Here is an 18,878-nt window from a genome sequence, read left to right on the forward strand (position 1 = left end):
GATCTGAAAATAATTATCAAATCCAACCAACATGACGTAACAGGTCAGATAACGCCTTTTATTGGTAAACAACTGCATCGTCTTTTAATACGGTTCGTATTTTTTGCGACACAATCACAACACTTTTGACGTTGCAGCGGTGTAACGTCCAGTATCGCAACACTGCAACAGTACTGTGTAGCAACCCTCCTTGAACTCATTATGTCGGCTCTGCGGTCCTTGCAGGCGGTAAAATTTATTTGACTCGAGCGCGAGCGTCGCTTCATCAAACAGCTCGTCGTCTCCGGACTCGGGAGACTTTGCTTACTTCTTAAACTGACCACTGTTTCTTCCGAAATAATTTTCGCGTTTCTGTGACAACGGGACAATTAGTGCTTCGTGCCCTTTGAGGACCTTGACGCATCGTTTCCATTCAGCCATTGAAGTGGGAAGAGTCGGGTCCGTATACTGTTGTGGTTTTAGCGCGACCTACGTGTGGGTTTTTACAGGTTAAAAAATGTTGCTGCCGAGCTCATATTAGGAACCGTCTTGCGGTGTACGGTGAAGCTACTCGCTCAGCTGGCGTCGTCGGTGAAGAGCAGGGGCATAATGTCTGGAGCGGCGGGTGGGGGAGGAGGCTCCTCCTGCTTGGGCGCAGCAGCGGCAGCCAGTTGCAGCTCCACCGGCTCTCCATATGCGGCTGTAGCCGGAGGAGGCGCAGGGGTGGCGGGGAGGCTACCAGCGAGGGTTTTGGAGCATGTTTTCTCCTACCTGGAGCTGACTGACCTGATGCGGTGTTCGCTGGTCTGCTGGCACTGGAACAATATCCTGGCGGATGAAAACAGCGAGGTGTGGCGCAGCCTTTCCAGCCGGACTCTGAGCGACGAGGCTCTGCGGTCTGACATCCTTTGTAACCTGCCCACCTACAAGGGCAAAGTAGGTTTACCAGTACACATCCCTCTATCCTGGGGTTGCCTGTTTGGTGATGCCTTTACACAAAGTGACAGTGTACCCATAAACATTACTGAATGTCAGCGTAATCTAGTGTTTTTTAACGTATTCAGTGAAATATAAGACATAAATGGGCATAAAACTGAATCTTGCTTGTTGTATTATTGTCTTTCAGTTGGTGATCACACTGAGCAGGTGTAGAGTAGATGTTTTGTTGCCATTGGGCTTATCACTGGAGTCCATATTGAGTTGAGTCTCCAGCCTATTGTTGCATAATAGAACAAAACCTGTTTTAAGCAGTCTGTGTATGGAGACTGTTTATAGGAGTGTTGATGGCATGAAAGTAAGGTTTGAATGAGAACAACTTGTCTGTGTCCATTGTCAATCTAAGGACGCTCATTCATTTGTTCCAAAGTGTTTTTAGAAACACTACCTACATTCTTATGAAACATATTTCAGCTCTGCACCTCTGAATGGTGCAATGAGCATCCTGCGAGATGGAAAGTGGAGTAGCATGTCTCTTCTTCTGTATGCATGCTTCACAGAACTTTTTTCCCCTGACAAATATTTAGATTTCCCAGCAAGTGTCTGTGATTTTGTTAACTGTAACTGTCTTCCTGTGCAGCTCAAGGCCTTTCAGCATGCTTTGAGCTCCCACGACTGCTCCCGCAACGTTTACGTGAAGAAGAACGGCTTCACTCTGCACCGCAACCCTATTGCCCAGAGCACAGACGGCGCGCGGGGCAAAATCGGCTTTTCGGAAGGGCGACATGCCTGGGAAATCTGGTGGGAGGGCCCCCTGGGCACCGTGGCAGTGATAGGTATCGCTACGAAGCGGGCGCAGATGCAGTGCCAGGGCTACGTAGCCCTCTTGGGCAGCGATGACCAGAGCTGGGGCTGGAACCTGGTCGACAATAACCTGCTTCACAACGGAGAGGTCAACGGGAATTTCCCCCAGTGTAACAATGCACCCAAATATCAGGTAGGATTTGAGATTTGAAGTGACATTTTAAAAGGAAATTGTGTAAAGAGTACAAGTGAAAACATGATAACTCCTGATGTGACCGTGCCTGTCCACAGATCGGGGAGAGAATACGAGTGATTCTAGACATGGATGACAAGACGTTAGCCTTTGAGAGAGGTTTTGAGTTTCTCGGAGTGGCTTTCCGTGGACTGCCCAAAACCTGCCTGTTCCCTGCTGTGTCTGCAGTATACGGCAACACTGAAGTCACCATGGTGTACCTGGGAAAACCTCTGGACGGCTAGATGCAGATCAGCCTGTGCCACCCTGAAATCATACACGCTCCTGTCAAGTGCAGACAGACTGCTGATTCCCCCCCTATTGTAGTGTTTTAAGGTTTTGGAGGGTAAGTGGTCACATTTCTTCCAAACACAGTACCTTATTTCCATAAGCACACAGAGAACTGTCTGCAATCTACTTCGACTCACCGAGAAAACAGAAGTTTTTGTTTTGTTTTTTTGTTTTTTCAAACTGGACAAACAACAGGGGGAAAGGAATGTGCAGGGACTGTTTGTGTATCTACGTGGAGAAGTCCACTTTTACAGTTTAGCTGCTGAACTCTTTTATTCACCTTACAGGGGAAACTTAATTTAATGTCACGCATTTTGGACTCGCGCTGAAGATTTACTTGAGATTTTGTCTGCTTGAAGGAGGCCTGAGCTACTCTAAACCAAGTGGCGAATACTTTAACTCAACATTTTTAACATGTGACACAGTCGTTATCATGTGAGTTAATGGACAAACGCATTGTGGAATGACTGCATTACAGTGAAATGAAACCTGTGAGATGTATTGTAACATTCTGGCGTAGGTAAACCTCAAGGACACACGGGCCACGTCCATGGCACGTGTGTGGCAGTCCATGCATGCGCACTGTTGTGCTGCGTATGCACTGAAACATCTCCCCCTTTCAAGTACTTACTCAGTAACGGTGGAAACTAAACCTGTAACATGAAATGTGTCTTTTTAATGTGCTACTGTAGTATTACGATTTATTTATTTCCTGGTTTTATCTATGGTACTATAGATACTGTCTGATTTTAAAGCCTGAAAATAAAGTCTACATGGTGCCACTCCTACAATAAGGACGGTTTGATGTTGTTTGCATAAGTAGAGTGCAGGTGGTCTGTAAGATCGACCATCACCACACTGTTAGTTATTGATCAATTGGTAATGGTAAATGGACTGATTCTTATATAGCGCTTTTCTACTCTCCCGGAGTACTCAAAGCGCTGTATAATTGCTGGCCTTCTTTTTTTTTTTTAAGGGAACTTGGACAAGAGGATCTTTCTCATGCTGCCAAGCTCAGCCATGAACTCTATGATTATGATGCACAGACTAGCATATCTAAATTAAAAAAACCCATTTCTCTTAGAATCAGCTGGGTTTTTAGTACAATAACTTATATATTTAAAGAAGCTATGCTAATATTGCTTGAAGAAAAAGTGGATTTCGGGTACATTTTCATTCATGGTTTAGAAGATGAGCCTGGTATCAAAACATGGGAAAAGGGAAACCTTTCATATACTATTAAGTTGTTTTTAACCAACCACACATGGGGATATGAACCCAAACATGAGTTTCTATCTAGCGACTCGTCAAAAAAACACAATACATCAATCATCCACAGTAACTTGGCATGTGCCTTGTTCCAGTTACTTTGCATCACAGACATTAAACCTGAGTAGTTTTGCTATTGAAATGCTAATATATTGTGATACTGATGCTGGGCTATATACTTTGATCAAAGTAAAAATTTCCAAGGCTTCATTAAATGTGCTAAAGTAACTGTTTAAATAAAGTCTGCTGGTTCGCTCTGGAAATCCTTTTATCAGATTTCTTGGATTTTTATACGAAAGACTCAGCTGCTAACAATAAACAACAATACATTTGAATTATTAATTTTGATTGCTTTATTACCATTGGACTATTTCACAAAGTGTTCTAAATTTAAAAAGTTGACTCTTCTTCTTTTTTAACAAGAGCCAGGTAATTACCATAACAATTGTATTATTGATCTGTATGTGATACAAGCTGCAAAGACAATATCCAATATACAAGATCAACCATTATAAATACAAAACATTTTACCAGGATTAATGACTTAGTTATGCAATAAATTATTAGCAAAATAAGAAAAACAAAACATACAGTCATGTGGGGACACAAAAATTCACATGGCTATATCCATTCCTGTGAAAAACTAAGACTATCCTAACTGCTTCTACAGGAATCAGGGAGGTAAGTAATAGGTGATGCTAATCAAATGCACTCTTTTAGCTGATCATCGGTGATCAGTACGTATGAGCAGCTCTATAAAAGCAGAAGTTTTAGTGGTTTGCATGTCTGGACTATTTAGGTGTAGTCCAATCTTCCCAGGAGTTGACCTGTCAGCCAGTTCACCTAAAGAGCAGACCGTGCAATGCTCAGTGAAATTGCAAAAAAACATAAGAGCTAGATTTCAGACTCTACAGGACTCAGCTCGCATGTTAACTGTTAAAGTTCATGACAGTACAATTAGAAAAAGACTGAACATGTATGGCTTTTTGGAAGGGTTGCCAGGAAATAGCCTCTTCTCTGAAAAGAACATAGCAGCATGGCTTTCAACGTTGCATCTGAACAAACCACAAGACCCGTGGAACAGTGTCCTTTGGACAGACAAGACCAAAGTGTGCCTCTAATGCACAGCAGCACATTTGGAGAAAACTAAATGCAGCATATCCGCACAAACACCTCACACCAACTGTCAAGCACGGCGGTGGAGGAGTGAAGATTTGGGTTTATTTTGCACCCACAGGACCTGAGCACTTTGCTGTCATTGTGCCAACCATGAACACCTCAAGATGTCAAAGTGTTCTAGAGTTAAACATGAAACAAGATGAGACAAAAACACAATGTTTTATAGCACAGCAGCAAATCTACACCAGAATGGCAGCAAAAGAATAAAAAGTCCAGACCTCAACTTGATTGAAATGCTGTGGTGGGATCTCAAGAGAAGTGTGCATAAACAAATGACCAAAAAGCCTCAATGAACTGAAGCAACGCTGTAAAGAAGAGCGGAGCAAAAGAGTGACAGTACACCAAAACAAGCTTTCTGTTCAGCAACATACATAAAGCTGGGAGTTGATGGCATTTCAGTGTGTGGGTAATGTCTTAAACATGCTGATTTACTTTGAGGCACCACTTTGGTCTTGTCTGTCTAGCTAGTGAGTGAACAACATGCACATTTCAAATTTCAACGAGCAAAAGGCCTCCGACAAACAGCAACATATCCAAGTGAAAGTTGGGCTATATCTTTAAAGACCACAATGCACTGCTCATAACCTCAGCTGACCTCCTCTGAGAGTTTCATCCAAAACGAAACATTTCAAGCTTGACTTTGCTTTTTTTTGTAAATGTAGAGGTGTGAAATGCTGTTTTCACATCGCTAACATACCTGACATGACAGCGATGTCGAGTTCTTTCTTCCTGCTCTCTGTCAGTATTTATTTAAAGGTAACTCTGCAATAAAAGATACATTTTACATCTCAAAAAGTGCCAACAGAAATTGTTTTGCAATGCACTAAAATCAGCTCTGCGTGACTCAGGGAAAAAGCCTGTCAGTGCTGGACAGCGTCTCAGCAGTGAAGGAGAGAATTCATTGAATGATTGACTGTCTATGTAATGCCAAGGCAAAGAGATTGGCTGCTTCGCGTCTGCCAATTTGTGGCTCCAGTTTACAGCTTGCCTGTTAGAGTACCTGCTAATACTCCCCGCTTTCTGTTCTGTCCTTGAATGTCTGTTTGCCGGACTGTCTATCAAAGTCACTTTCTCCATCCTTGATACTTTTACTTTGCCCGTCTCACTGTCTGTATCCAGGACTGCTATCCTCCCGTTCACCATCAAACCTGCTGTATAACTGCTCAACTGATCACCACAGCCTTGGTTTTGTCCATACATAACGATCTAATAGGGAATCTGAAAAAGGATACTGACTATATATAATTTATTTTTAACTCATTTTTAAATCTTTATTTAGTTGCTGCCTATTGACTGTACAACCATTAACATAATAATGAAATACTGGAATTTCAGTCACTAAAATTAATGCATAGACTTATAGGAGCATCTGTACTGCACCTTTCCATCTGTCAAATATTTCCTTTAAAACATCTCCAAAACATAAAAGTCAGGATTATCATAGTTAACTAAAACTAAACTACAAACTCAAACTAGATGTGAAAAAACATAAACATTTGAGTTAACTTAAATATAAAAATAGAAGTTGGACTTTTCAACGAAATTAAAGTGGTAACGATTTTGTGAGAATGAAAACCTTTAAAATCAGTTCAATAATAGAAATTAAATCCTGGTGGATGCCAGTGCCTCACTTTGATACAAATCTATGTTTCCTCTGGTTTAAGGAAAGTTGCATTTACACATATAAATTAGCAATATGAGTAATATCTACAGCTTCTCAAAGGTTTCTAAATCCCTCCGATGCAATGTTTGACTGGCGGGAGACTTCGACAGAGTCGAGATTTAAGGGCCCATGAAAACGCCGCCGATCCTCAAGAAGTTTCCACAAGAGGGCAGTGACGGTTTTGTGCATGCAATGCAAATATCGTCCCACCACAGAGAAAGCCTGATGATATGCAGCAAAGCCTCTGGAGAGGATAGAGGTTTCCCACATTAGTGTAACGTCAACTGTTGTTGCTGCTTGTACCTGTTCTCACAATCTACAGCCTTAAACAGAAGACTGAGGTGCGCTGATGTATGCTCTGTATGCTCTGAAGGCATTAACAGGAAGACGGGAATTGTGTGAATATTTATAGAAGCTGTTTTTAATATCTAAAGAAATTAAGCAAAGAAAGAAAAGAAACAAAAAAAAAGTTAAATGTAAGACACTAAGAAAGTGTTCTAGTGTTTACATTTAAGTCTCCATCCCTTTTGTTTCGTCAAATAGCAACTGCCCACATCCCCCCTCTAGCCCGCCCCACACACACACACACACACACACACACACACACACACACACTCGTGGGACTTTTTACACCACCGCTGCTAGAACCCTTTCGCAGTTCTCAAAAATAGAATGCAAATGTCAGTAGTGTGCCATGTCTTAAAATGGCTTCAGCTGCTGAAACAGACAAAAAAAAAACAGTGCTCACACACTGCACTGCACGTGTTCACAACACTGTGCGAGTGTAGTGCAGGAGCTGCTCTCACCCAGTGCGCTTAGACTGACACACACTGCCTCACACTGCACGCTGCTACAACTGAACGTGAGCAAGGCCACATGTAAAGCTGCACCTAAAGCCACTGTAGGTCACGTCACTAACAGGTGCACACACACGCCATTTCATTAGGTACACCTGTGCAGTTGCCCATCGATACAAATATCTTATTAGTCAATTACAGCAGCAACTCGGTGCACGCAGGTATTCGGACACGGTCAAGACGAGCCGCCGAAGTTCAAACCGAGCATCGCCATGGGGAACAAAGGTTGTTTTAGTGACTTTGAAGCTGGTATGGTTGTTGGTGGCTGATTATCAACTGGGATTTTCCCACACAACAATCTCTAGGGTTTATAGAGTTTGCAGAGATGAAAAACAGAAAATATTCAGTGACCAGCAGTTCTCGGACTGAAAATGCCTTCAGAGGAGAATGGCCACACTGGTTCAAGCTGATAGGAAGGCGACAACCAGTTATTACAACCAAGGTATGCAGAAGAGCATCTCTGAATGCACAGCACCTTTAACCTCGAAGCAGATGGGTTACAGCAGCAGAAGACCACACTGGGTGTCACTCCTCACAGCTAAGAACAGAAAACTGAGGCTACAATTCACACAGGTTCCCCAAAATCAGACAACTTTGGACCCCTTACTGTCAGCTGAGCATGGTTTAACTGTCACAGCCTTTTTGAATATTGCTGCTGACCATGTCCATACCTTTGTGACCACGTCACAAAGCTCAAATCATCTCAAACTGCTTTCTTGAACATAACAGTGAGTACAATGTACTCAAATGACCTCCACAGTCACCAGATCTCAGTTCAACCAAGCACCTTTGGGATGTGGTGGAACAGCAGATTCACATCATGGATGTGCAGCAACAGTGTGACGAAGAATTAACGCTGCACTGTAGGCAACAACGCAGCACTAGCAAGCTGTACCTAATGAAACGGCCAGTGAATGTATCATAGATTTCATCTCAACTGCAAAGGCGTTTCTGTAGTAAGAACAACAAGTCTTAAATCTCTTTTTTTAATGCATCACATGTAACGTTTAAAGGTGCCCTGTGGGAGCTTCTTGTAGTTCATAAGCAGCCACCTTATTCGATTTTACGAGTGTCAAACAAACAACAAAGTCAGCACCCACACATACTCATATGGATCAGAAAATCTTGTTGCCACCCAACCTTGCAACAGAGTCAGAAGTGAGACGTCCTGTGTGAAAACAGGAAGGAATGCCTGACCAATCAACTCTCCACAGAAGGCACCATCACTTCCTGATTCCTAATTCCCCATTCTTGCACCCACTCTTCATTACAAATAAGATACAAGCTAACAGCTGGAGTTTCACAAATGTTGAAAGCGACCTTAGTACATTTATTAGCTGGAGAATGAAAATAAAATCAGTAAAGCCAAACAGAGTACATTGCTTAGTTTCTGCAGTTATGCTCTGAGCCCTTGTGCCTTATCTGACTCAGAATCCCTTTAACCGTTGAAGGTATGTTTTTATAAAGAGTGCTAAATGTCCGTTTATGTGTGTGTGTAGATATATATATACATATATATTTATATATACATATATATGTGTGTGTGTGTGTTTTGTCTGTTGCAGTGACAGGCCGAAAATAAGGCAGGAAGGGTGTGTGCGTTGAGTGGTTTCCTCTTGAGTAGCTTGGCTGATCAGAACGAGCAGAGGGTGTGAAGGGTGTGTTCTCATTGGGTTTTTGTGGTAGCAGTTGTGCTACCAGTATCAGTTGTCTGAATAATAACGCTATTCTGCTGTGAAGCTGTGAAGGAGAAAAAGAAAAAAAAAAGAAGAGAAAGAAAACACTTGCGCAGTGGTGGTTAAGAGCTGTTGAGCCTGCACTCGCCTTCCTGTGGCCCCGAGCTTGAGAACCTGCCTGATTGCAGCTTGTCCATGTGACTCGGTTTCCGTTGCCTGCCTACTTCCGTGAATAGTAAAGAAGGGGCATCTGTGCTTCAGTCAGTGCAGGGGAGAGCAGCTGAACTTGACACACATGTGAACGCACTCTGCAACAGCGAATCAACCAGCGATATGGTCAGGGGAGCAACCGTCAGTGGCTTGGCAAATCCACACCTAACCACCAGTGTAAGTAAATGAACTCTGTACTGCACGGTGTTCTCCTGCATGAAGCAAAGCGCATCGCTTAAATGAGGAATTCCTAATTTAAGGTCATTTTGCAGTCGGTGCATTTGAGCAAGATACTTTAACGATCATCTGTTTCTGAATACGCTCCATTTTCTGAGTGTTATGTGTGCATACACCAGCGCACCGCTTTGACAAACGAATGTGAGCGCAGCATAACAGTTTTCAGACCATGTTTGAGTCATTTAGATGTTGCCTGATGAATGTAAACTTATAGTGCGCATAAATGCAAACGCAAAGTAAGTGTGCGTGTCTTTTTAACACAGTGCACGGTCTTATTAATAAAAAAAATAGGCTGCATCAGATAGAGAAAGCAAGATTCTGCAAATATATGTTCTTCCATGAGCTTAACTTCTTCCCCAGGAACATAGTTTATAAATTATATTGAAAGCGGTGGCACAGTTACTCAATGTGAGCTACGCAGATACAAAATAAAAAATAAATAAAAATGGTAATAAATCGGTTAGACGAATAAAGAAACATAAAAAAATGTTCAAGAAAACCTTTGTGTTCTTTAGAAACCATGCTTGCGTTATAATGGATAAGCCAACAATACGTGCAAGCCAAAAAGAAACGCACGGCCTCCACATGCAGTGAGTCACACAGTGGTCTGATTTGAAATCTGGGAAATTTTTTGCAAAATGTACAGCAGATGTTTTCAGGATAAAATATGCCATCACTTCCAACATCTGGAGACAGGCCGTAAGTCAAAAATTGAAAATCGGAGTTATTCACATATAATAAAAATGAAACCGAGTACATGACGTTGTCATAAACGGTGTAAGGATTATATTACTGTACTTACTATTTACAGCAATTTTCATTTAGATATGAGTAGATTGTAAAAAGTGATGAGCTCCACTCTCACCTGAGACAGTCAAATATAGTCTTATAGACTTTTACACTATCAAAGCTTTTCAAATAATTGTGAAAATGAACCTCGGCTATTAAAGTTGAATTTGTAAACTCCCTGTCCACTCTCTGACCTTCTGTCTGCTTCAGCATTTTAATGTCAAGCTGCTTTCGTCCATTGCTAGGATGGAATTTCCTTTTCAGACACAAATATTCATTTTAAGACAAAGTTTATAATGACACAACTTTTTCATACAAGGTTTTTCACCATATACAAATAGTAATAACTATGGTTTAAAACAGAGGAAGATCACAGCTCATTGTCAGGCCTATATCGAACAACCAGCTCCTGCTCACTTCAGCAAAGGGGAAAAAATCTAAAAGTATGTGACACAAACAGGCTCACGCGTTTCTTCTTCTTCTGTGTTCTCAACAGTAAGGATGAGAAAATGCCAGTCCACAGGCTCACACCCATCCTTCTCTGCTTGTTGCACATGTGGAGAACGCTGACGCCAGTCTCGAGTCATCCGCAGCACCGTCGATGTCAGTTGGTAAGACGCTCTTCTTTCATTTAGCTTTTCCCGAGCACAATGAAAATTTGTTGTAGCGTGAAGTTTCAGGAATATCGGGGAAATTTTACAATGTATCACATGGAAAAGGCCAAACCATTTCATGTTTGGCTTAGTTAAAACTAAAAAGAGACTTTGGTAAGACAACTACAAAGCTAAAATTTCTAAAAAAAAAGAAGTTATTCCTAAGGCACTCGAATGTAAATGTGTAAACATGAAATTTGTTTGGAAAAAAGCATCAAGTAATGATATTGAAATATGAAAAGTTCTGTATTATTACCAAAGATCCAGTCCCTAATAGGACCCACCTTCTAAAAGCATGCTGTATATGTGGTTTATAACTTTAGTTAGATCAAAATCCATCCAGGTTAAATCCATTGGCACATTCCTACACTGTATTAATGATTTAATGACTTTCCAATAAGCCACAAAAAGTCTAAACTTGTGAATATTAATATCTGATGCAGGGTTTTGGAAGCGGATGTCGATTATGAGAAAGAATTGAAATCTCTCTTGTTGAGTGTTTATCAGTCATATAAATAAATATAAATATGAATCATTCTAGAAATGAAACATCTAAAGCAATAAAACCAATAAACTCCGAGAGGGGAAAAATGATAAGTTATTTAAACTGAAAACTTCAATTTTGGAGCTTTTTTTTTTTTTTAAAGGCGTATCGCCAGAAAGTATTTTTAGAGTGGTCCTGTGACTCAGAATGCTAATGGAAAAGTGATCTGTCAAGGAAATAATGAAGTTTTGGTAAGCTGTGGTATGACCTACCAGAATAAGAAACAACAGCCCACCATGTTTTTCTGTGAGCCTGTACAGTGGGTAACAGTACTTTCAGTTAAATCCCGAAACACAGGAAGGCTAAAATGCTTGCTAACAGTAAGACGCTAATGTACTGCAGGCAATGCTCATTATCTTAGTTTAGCATGCTAGCATAGTTTACAAATAACCACACGAGAAGTAATTTAAGAGGGTAATCTTCCCACAATAAAATATTTTAAGTGCACATGGATATTATTCATGACGATCTTAAAATGTATCTGCTGTGCAAGAAAGAAATCCAGCTTCTGCCAGAATTTTAAAAAGCCGAAACACTGCAAAGTGGCAACCAGTATGCAAGTGTTAAAGCATGTGCTTTTTTACCTCCTCTGCAGATACAACAAACGGCTTGCTGCAATAATGGTCAGCTCACATCTGTGCCTGAAGGACTTCCAGAAAACATCGAAGAGCTTCAGCTCAACTACAACCTCTTTGAAACACTACAGAATGCCTCTCTTCTCCATTACCCTTCACTAACCGCCCTGAGCTTAGCTTGCAACAATTTGAGTAAAATAGAATCTAACACTTTTCAAGACTCAAAACTTTTAAAAAGCCTCAATCTAGCAAATAACAGTCTTTATAACAGCTACGAAGAAACCAGCCTTGCATTAAGAAAGCTATCAGGTCTTATAGCGCTAGATCTTTCTGAGAATAAGCTTACAGATGAAATGGCTGCCTTGCTTCTTCAAAATCTTACGTCACTAGAGTACCTCAATCTTTCTGGGAATCTTTTGTTGAGAGTGGATGAGGCCTCTTTCAGGGATCTGCACCAGCTTAAAGAACTTGACCTACAAAGGAATTTGATTTTTGAGATTGATAATGCTTTTGACAGCAGTCCAAAGCTACAGCGACTCAACTTGGCCTTTAACTATCTGCCCTGTCTCACTGACTTCCACATGATTCAGCTGGAGGTCCTCAATGTCAGCCACAACTTCATTGAGTGGTTCATCTCAAGGCAAGACCTCAACGACACTTTCCAGCTAGAGACTCTCGATTTATCAGACAACAAACTCCTTTTCTTTCCTTTCCTGCCCAGCCAGAGTCATTTAAGGTACCTTTACTTGTCTCACAACGCCATTAAATTCTACGAACACTTAGCAGACAACGATACGTTCCCAAACTCAACAAAAACTGTGGAATTCTACAACTTTAACAAGGACATCAATAATGTGACCGCTCAGTTGTGGGACGAAAACCTTCACGGTGATATATCCTCTCTAGAGACTTTAGATCTGATAGGGAACTCTGTGGAGTATTTCCCTAAAGGATTCATCCAGAAAATGCCCACCCTGTCTAGACTTCAAATGCACACAAACTGCCTGAGAACCTTAAATCTAACATCTGAGCAGTTCTCTGGTAGCTTGTATGAGCTGGATGTTAGCAACAATGAACTAAACCAGATCTCAGCGGATAAAGCCACTCTGACCACTCTTGGCAATTTGACATACTGTAACCTGAGCATGAATGGTCTTAAGTGGGTACCCATGGGATTATTTTCCTCACTGCAAAGCATCCGGTCGGTGGATCTCAGCTACAACAACATTGACATTTGCCTTTCTGAGGAAGCTGAGATCAGTATGCACACTAATTCAACTTGCATGAATTGGAAGAATGTTATGTCCCTGAGACAGCTTTACCTTAAGGGATGCAACCTTAAAATAATTCCAAACACTGCATTTGCGGGGTTGTCGCTAACGCACTTGGAGCTATCCGATAACCCCGGAGTAACCATCCATCAATCAATACAAAGTCTTAGCAAAACATTACAGCATCTAGGTTTAGGGAACACTCACATACAAGACATCGACTTCTCCCATTTCCAGAGTCTGAAGTCTTTAAACATTTCAAAGAACTTTCTGCTACATCTTCCCCATTCACTTCAAAACCTCAACCTGAAAGTGCTTGATCTGAGGGACAACAGGCTTTCTACCATCCCCTCTGGTCAGGCTGATGCATTAGCCCCGAAGCTGCAGACTATTTTCCTCACAGGAAATCAATTCAACTGTTGCCAGACCGAATGGTTCAGGACATTTGAAGCAACAAACACCATCCACATGGTCGAACAGTCAGCTATCACATGCAAGGACCTCTTCCTAAGGACACACAGAGTGGAGAATCCACAGTCGTTTTTGTGCTTTGATGACGGGGAGTCGATCTTTTGGTACATTTTGCTGTTTGTCCCCGTCTTTCTTTTTTTCACAGGAGTCTCTATCATTGTTCTCCTCACCTTTAAGCCCACACTGCTACAAAAATCCATTAAAAAGAAGTGTTTGAAGCCAACGTCTTACTGATGTCATCATAACTGTATTTTGTCCAGTACATTATTTAGAAATGTAGCCGAATACATATCTGAAATAAATACATTTACCGAAAAGGTGTGTGAGTGTATGATAATGAAGTATCTAAAAAAGAAAAAGGTCAATTGTTTTTTTTTTTAGATTGCTCGGTTCAGTGAAGTGTGGTTTAAAACAAGGCCCTCATCCTGATAACCCAATGTAAAAAATGTGGCTGTGCTCTGGGACTTGACTTGGTGAGTGTGTGAGCGTGTGTGGGCGTATATGTGTATGTGTTTGTATGTGAAGATATGCAGAAGTACTGTGATGCAAGCTGTTGCTATAAGCAGCAGAGGAAACATGAAATTTCCTGTTTTGCTAAGATGTGCAGCAACTGCCCAGTTTTGTATCTCAAAGAGGAGGGGTTTGAGGTTTCCTTCCTATCAGTGAGACCAAGATGCATCATCAGTGTGAAATTCCAGTAAGTCAGCACACACAAGGAAATGGTTTGGACCCCCCAAAAATGATTGATTCACACGACTGATTCAGTTTACTGTGCTGGGAGCACGTACACACACAAACAAACACACACATGTACACACATGTAAACATGGGTGCACACAAACACACAAACATGCATACGCCTTCACAGACACACGCACACTCACACACACATATATATATATATATACGTGCAATGCATTTAACGCATTTTCTTTGAGTTTTATGTAAGTACTCAGGGGCGTAGGAGTGGGAAGGCTGGTAGATTACTGTGTAGCTGTACAGCGTGCTGGAGGCCTAACCAGAAAGTAACCAAAATACCGCTGTGGTGATGCTCAGGGTCATGGTGGTTGGAACGTAAGAAGAGAAACCAGAGTAAAGCCTTGTCAAAGCCTCGAAATGTTATTAATATTGACATATATTCTACGATATGAAGTTGCCAGTAAATCAGTTGCAGAGAAACTGAATGAAGTTTTTATTTCCTTTGTTGTTCATTTGAATCTATGAAAACTGGTTTGCAAAGCTTTAAGAACTGAAGTCGTTGATGAGAGATTCATTACTCGAAGGCTTCTCATTTGAATGTCATTAAGTCACAGATAATGGGTGGGAACAACGACTTTTCTTGGATTTCCAAACTAATTTCCACAGGTATCTGGAACTCAAACCGTGAAGCAAAACTGAAAGACAATTTAGGGATGCCAATTAAACCTATATATTTCCCGTATAGCGGTGCTGTATCATCTCCATACAGTTTAACCACTTCATCATGGAAGCAGGAAGGTCTACTTCCTGCTTCCATGATGAAGTGGTTAAACTGGGCTGACAAAATGGCTTAAGGGCTGGATTACACTGAAAAATACATTTGAGGAAGGCACTTTGGCACTGGTTGCAGATTGCTGACCAAGAGGAACTTTATTTGATTACTCAGCTATAACAGTTTAAAAGTTAAAGGACAGAAAAAAAGGGGGTTAAAGGGGGCATTCACAAACGCAGCTAGACTCAGTTTTATAAGACACGTTCAGACCACATATACAGTATATGAAATCAGGTTAGCCACAGGCATGCACCATACTACAAAGCTGCCAAACACGCATTCATGCAGCTGCGTTTTCTTTGCAAAACAGCTCAGCTGTGGTTACGGGGTCCATAGTCGAGGTAAGTTGCCAAATGTACGTCACACGGGCAAGCAAGTGTGAATTAGTGAAAGTGCCGTGTGTTTATTTCTTCTCCAAACTTGTCGTCATAGTTTCTTGTAGATTAATCAATGGAAATGTGAATAGAGAAGTGACACGTGACTGGATTGGTCCAATGCAATGCAACTGACTCAGAATCTGAAAGCAGGTGTGCACACTGTCACATATAGGTATAGCATTTTGAGTTAAAGGCTTCACATCTTTAGCCTGTTTAGCATGCTAAACAAATAGCAAGCTAACTTTAGCATGTTTGGCACGCTTTTAGCAAGCGTGCTAAACATATAGTATGCATAGGGTTGCCAACTCCCTGAAAAAAAAATAAGGGACGCCTCATGGCCAGGGCTGGGCGACCCGATTGTCTTCACCCTTCCCAGTGTGGGGAATTTCTTAGCTCTTTTTTTTGTGTGTAATTATTTTTTTAACCATTTGACAAAGTGCGTCCCTTTTCAGCTCAATACTTTTGTTTCTAAATACGGAACGATTCCGTTTTTCAAGGGACGGTTGGCAACCCTAAGTATGCATATAGATTTGGGGGGTTTGTTTTTTAGATTTAGAAGGCCAATAGAAGCAGAGAAACTATTATAAGAGAGGGAATATCAAATAATCCTTTGATATTCTTCGTTGTTGTTGAGTTGTTGGAGAAATAACACTGCAAAAAAAGTTTTAAAAAACCCAAGTAGTTCTTTCCAGTTGTTAACTGCCACACAAATCATGAAACAATTCAAATGTCACAGATAAGTTGAGTAAGTAAACAGTACAAACAGAATTTAAGCCAAAGTCAATCTTCCCAGATGAATAATTCAATGTGCCCCATCAAAATTTCCTTTCCTATAACTGCTGCTTTAATTGCCTTTTACCACTTTTTGCACTCTTAATCTCAACTTGATACAGCTTGATACAATAGTTGATACAAAACTCTAATACTTAATACTTTTAACACTTATCGGTGTTGGGCAAAGGTAATGTAAAACGTCCCATAATTGCATCCTCAATAGGAATCGATAGGCACCAAGGTGGGTTTTGTCTGTCTCTCTCTCCAAAGGCTGAACCAGCAATCAACATTCAAATAGAAAATCATCTGCCTCTTTATTAGGTACACCTTGGCAGTATGGGGTTGCACCTCCTTTTGCCTTAAGGCTTTATTGCACAGATTCAACAAAGTGCAGGAAACATTCCTGAAAAAGTGATACCAGGCAAGATGATGATCTATGCTTACATGTTGTTTACAGCAATTCCGAACCTACTATCTGTACGTCTCAACAGACCAGGCAACATTTTTCCAGTCTTTTATTTTCTAATTTTGGGGGTTTTCTGTTCTCAGCAGAGCAGCACCAGCTGGGGTCATCTGCTTCTGTAACCCATCTGCTTCGAGGTTCACCGTGTTGTGCTTTCAGATAAGTTCTTCTTCATACAAGTAAGGAGTGATTAGTTGAGTTACTGCTGCAGTTTATCAATTCTACAACCCCTGATGTATCCATTAGAGGAGGGATGTGTGTTAGAAGCTTTCTTTTAGCTAGTTTACCATTTGTATACCATTTTATTAACTCGTGACCAATTACAGTTATGTTTCTATCACATTTCATTTATATACAGGTTTCAAAGGTAATGCCCAGAGAAATTACCAGGATGCCCCCTGAGTGGCAAGACTTCCTTGGCAACTGACAGTAAGGTTGTTTTCAGGTCTTAAAACAATGAGCATTTGACCTGGTGTGGCACCAGAAGAAACTGTTAAGAATCACCACAGACATTTCCATTTTATCCAGAAAACAAAAATTTGCTTCACATTTGACTGTAATCTATTCAATATCTGCAGCTATTGTCACTCAAAGTCATAAACGTCAGCAGGGAAAGTAGATAAGATATAACCTTTGTACATATTTTTGCTCTGACACATCCAGGAGAGATCTCATGAAGGTTCGTGCACTTGACTTGCCCTTCTAATCTGTATGATTTAGCTGCCGCGTGGCAAAAACATGTGGACAAGATGTTGCCATATCTGAACTGGCTTATTCAGCAGATGTACCAGATAAGCATCGGTGCATTTCAGGTTATCGCCACACTTCACATTTTCACCCTGAATTTTTCTTGCGCCAACCTTTGCCGATAAAAACTGACAAATACGTGACTTTTTGCACCTTGAAAAACATTGTTGCCCCTATACAGGATATTGTCGAGGCATCTGTCAAAAAGATGAAACCGTCTGATGTCAAGCTGCGATCCACTGCTGAAATGGCAGATGTTAACAAGTGCTTTCAGTGCAGCATCTGACAGTCAATAAGGACAGATGAAAGAGGAAATGCCTGTTCTCTGGCAGGCTATCACTCATCTGATCATCTGCATGAAGTGTGTGGGTTATTTTTGGAAAGGCAACAATATGAATTGTGAAAGATCTGGAAAAACATAAATGCAGAGTTAGGGAGCACTGAACGCTGTGCAACCGACGAGTTAATGTAACTCCTGTGGTTTTACTGGGGCCAGTGAGTCACTGTCAGGCTGCTGCTTCAGTTCAGAGTTCACATGATTCAACGAATCTTATTCTTACTGTCAGAAGATTTTCTCTTTCACCGTTTAAGCAATTCGTGTTAACAATACACTCAAAAAACCCTTTCGGTAAGTGTTACTGAAGGCTGCTGAGGCCAAAGGGAAGCAGTTAATGTCTGAAGTTTCGCTGATGAGTGCATGCTGGAAAATGAAAATATTGTCCTGTGTATATTAATGTTGAGGCAACTTCTTAGTCAACAGGCAGTTTGCAAAATTCCACTTCCTCTTAACCCTTCCTGCTCCTCTGAAAGGCCAGGATGAGGCCCCTTTGCCTGGACTTACTGTTGAGCCAGAAAAGAGCTTTCTTGAATATCTGGCTAACAGAAGCTAGAGACAACTTTATAGGCTCATTTAATGTAATTACTGTGACATGTTAAGGTCAAAAAAGGCAAAAACTACAACACAGATTGTCTGTGAAGGTTCTCAGTCATCCAGGTCATCGTAGTCTAAGGAGCTTGGAAAGAAAAGCGTCTGGACTTCTTAAAGTTGCTTGAAGACGTTTCACCTCTCATCCGAGAAGCTTCTTCAGTTCTAAGGTCAAATGGCCGAGAGTCCCAGATTTAAACCCAGTGGGTGATTAGAGGATCACCAGGGGGTCCTTTGTCCCTCTTTGGGGGGATACTCCCACTGGGTTTAAATCTGGGACTCTCGGCCATTTGACCTTAGAACTGAAGAAGCTTCTCGGATGAGAGGTGAAACATCTTCAAGCAACTTTAAGAAGTCCAGACGCTTTTCTTTCCAAGCTCCTTAGACTACAACACAGATTAATGTACACAGACCAAGAGGATTTA

At 41.2% G+C, this 18,878-nt stretch overlaps 2 protein-coding genes across 2 annotated transcripts; both read left to right on the forward strand.

Annotated features, from left to right (window-relative positions):
* Positions 1 to 92: 92 nt before the first annotated feature.
* On the forward strand, positions 93 to 3,036 carry fbxo45 (F-box protein 45). The gene is made up of 3 exons (XM_063484029.1): positions 93 to 915; positions 1,556 to 1,912; positions 2,011 to 3,036. The coding sequence occupies exons 1-3, from the start codon at positions 589 to 591 to the stop codon at positions 2,194 to 2,196; spliced, it is 870 nt and encodes a 289-aa protein (XP_063340099.1). The 5' UTR covers positions 93 to 588; the 3' UTR covers positions 2,197 to 3,036.
* Positions 3,037 to 8,808: 5,772 nt separating this feature from the next.
* nrros (negative regulator of reactive oxygen species) lies at positions 8,809 to 13,943 on the forward strand. Its single transcript, XM_063483513.1, has 3 exons — positions 8,809 to 9,273; positions 10,619 to 10,733; positions 11,915 to 13,943. Exons 2-3 carry the CDS (start codon positions 10,632 to 10,634, stop codon positions 13,868 to 13,870), a joined length of 2,058 nt encoding a protein of 685 aa, XP_063339583.1. The 5' UTR covers positions 8,809 to 9,273; positions 10,619 to 10,631; the 3' UTR covers positions 13,871 to 13,943.
* The last annotated feature ends 4,935 nt before the right edge of the window (positions 13,944 to 18,878 follow it).

This window comes from Pelmatolapia mariae, linkage group LG9 (genome assembly GCF_036321145.2).
Source record: "Pelmatolapia mariae isolate MD_Pm_ZW linkage group LG9, Pm_UMD_F_2, whole genome shotgun sequence".
In the NCBI taxonomy this organism is placed as follows: Eukaryota; Metazoa; Chordata; class Actinopteri; order Cichliformes; family Cichlidae; genus Pelmatolapia; species Pelmatolapia mariae.

Bases quoted from the DNA above. Each gene is read 5' to 3' on its own strand.
- fbxo45 (XM_063484029.1), top strand. From the start codon at position 589: ATGTCTGGAGCGGCGGGTGGGGGAGGAGGCTCCTCCTGCTTGGGCGCA. The intron at 916-1,555 runs GTAGGTTTACCA...CTTCCTGTGCAG, and splicing joins TGCCCACCTACAAGGGCAAA to CTCAAGGCCTTTCAGCATGC. The intron at 1,913-2,010 runs GTAGGATTTGAG...GCCTGTCCACAG, and splicing joins ACAATGCACCCAAATATCAG to ATCGGGGAGAGAATACGAGT.
- nrros (XM_063483513.1), top strand. From the start codon at position 10,632: ATGCCAGTCCACAGGCTCACACCCATCCTTCTCTGCTTGTTGCACATG. The intron at 10,734-11,914 runs GTAAGACGCTCT...CCTCCTCTGCAG, and splicing joins AGCACCGTCGATGTCAGTTG to ATACAACAAACGGCTTGCTG.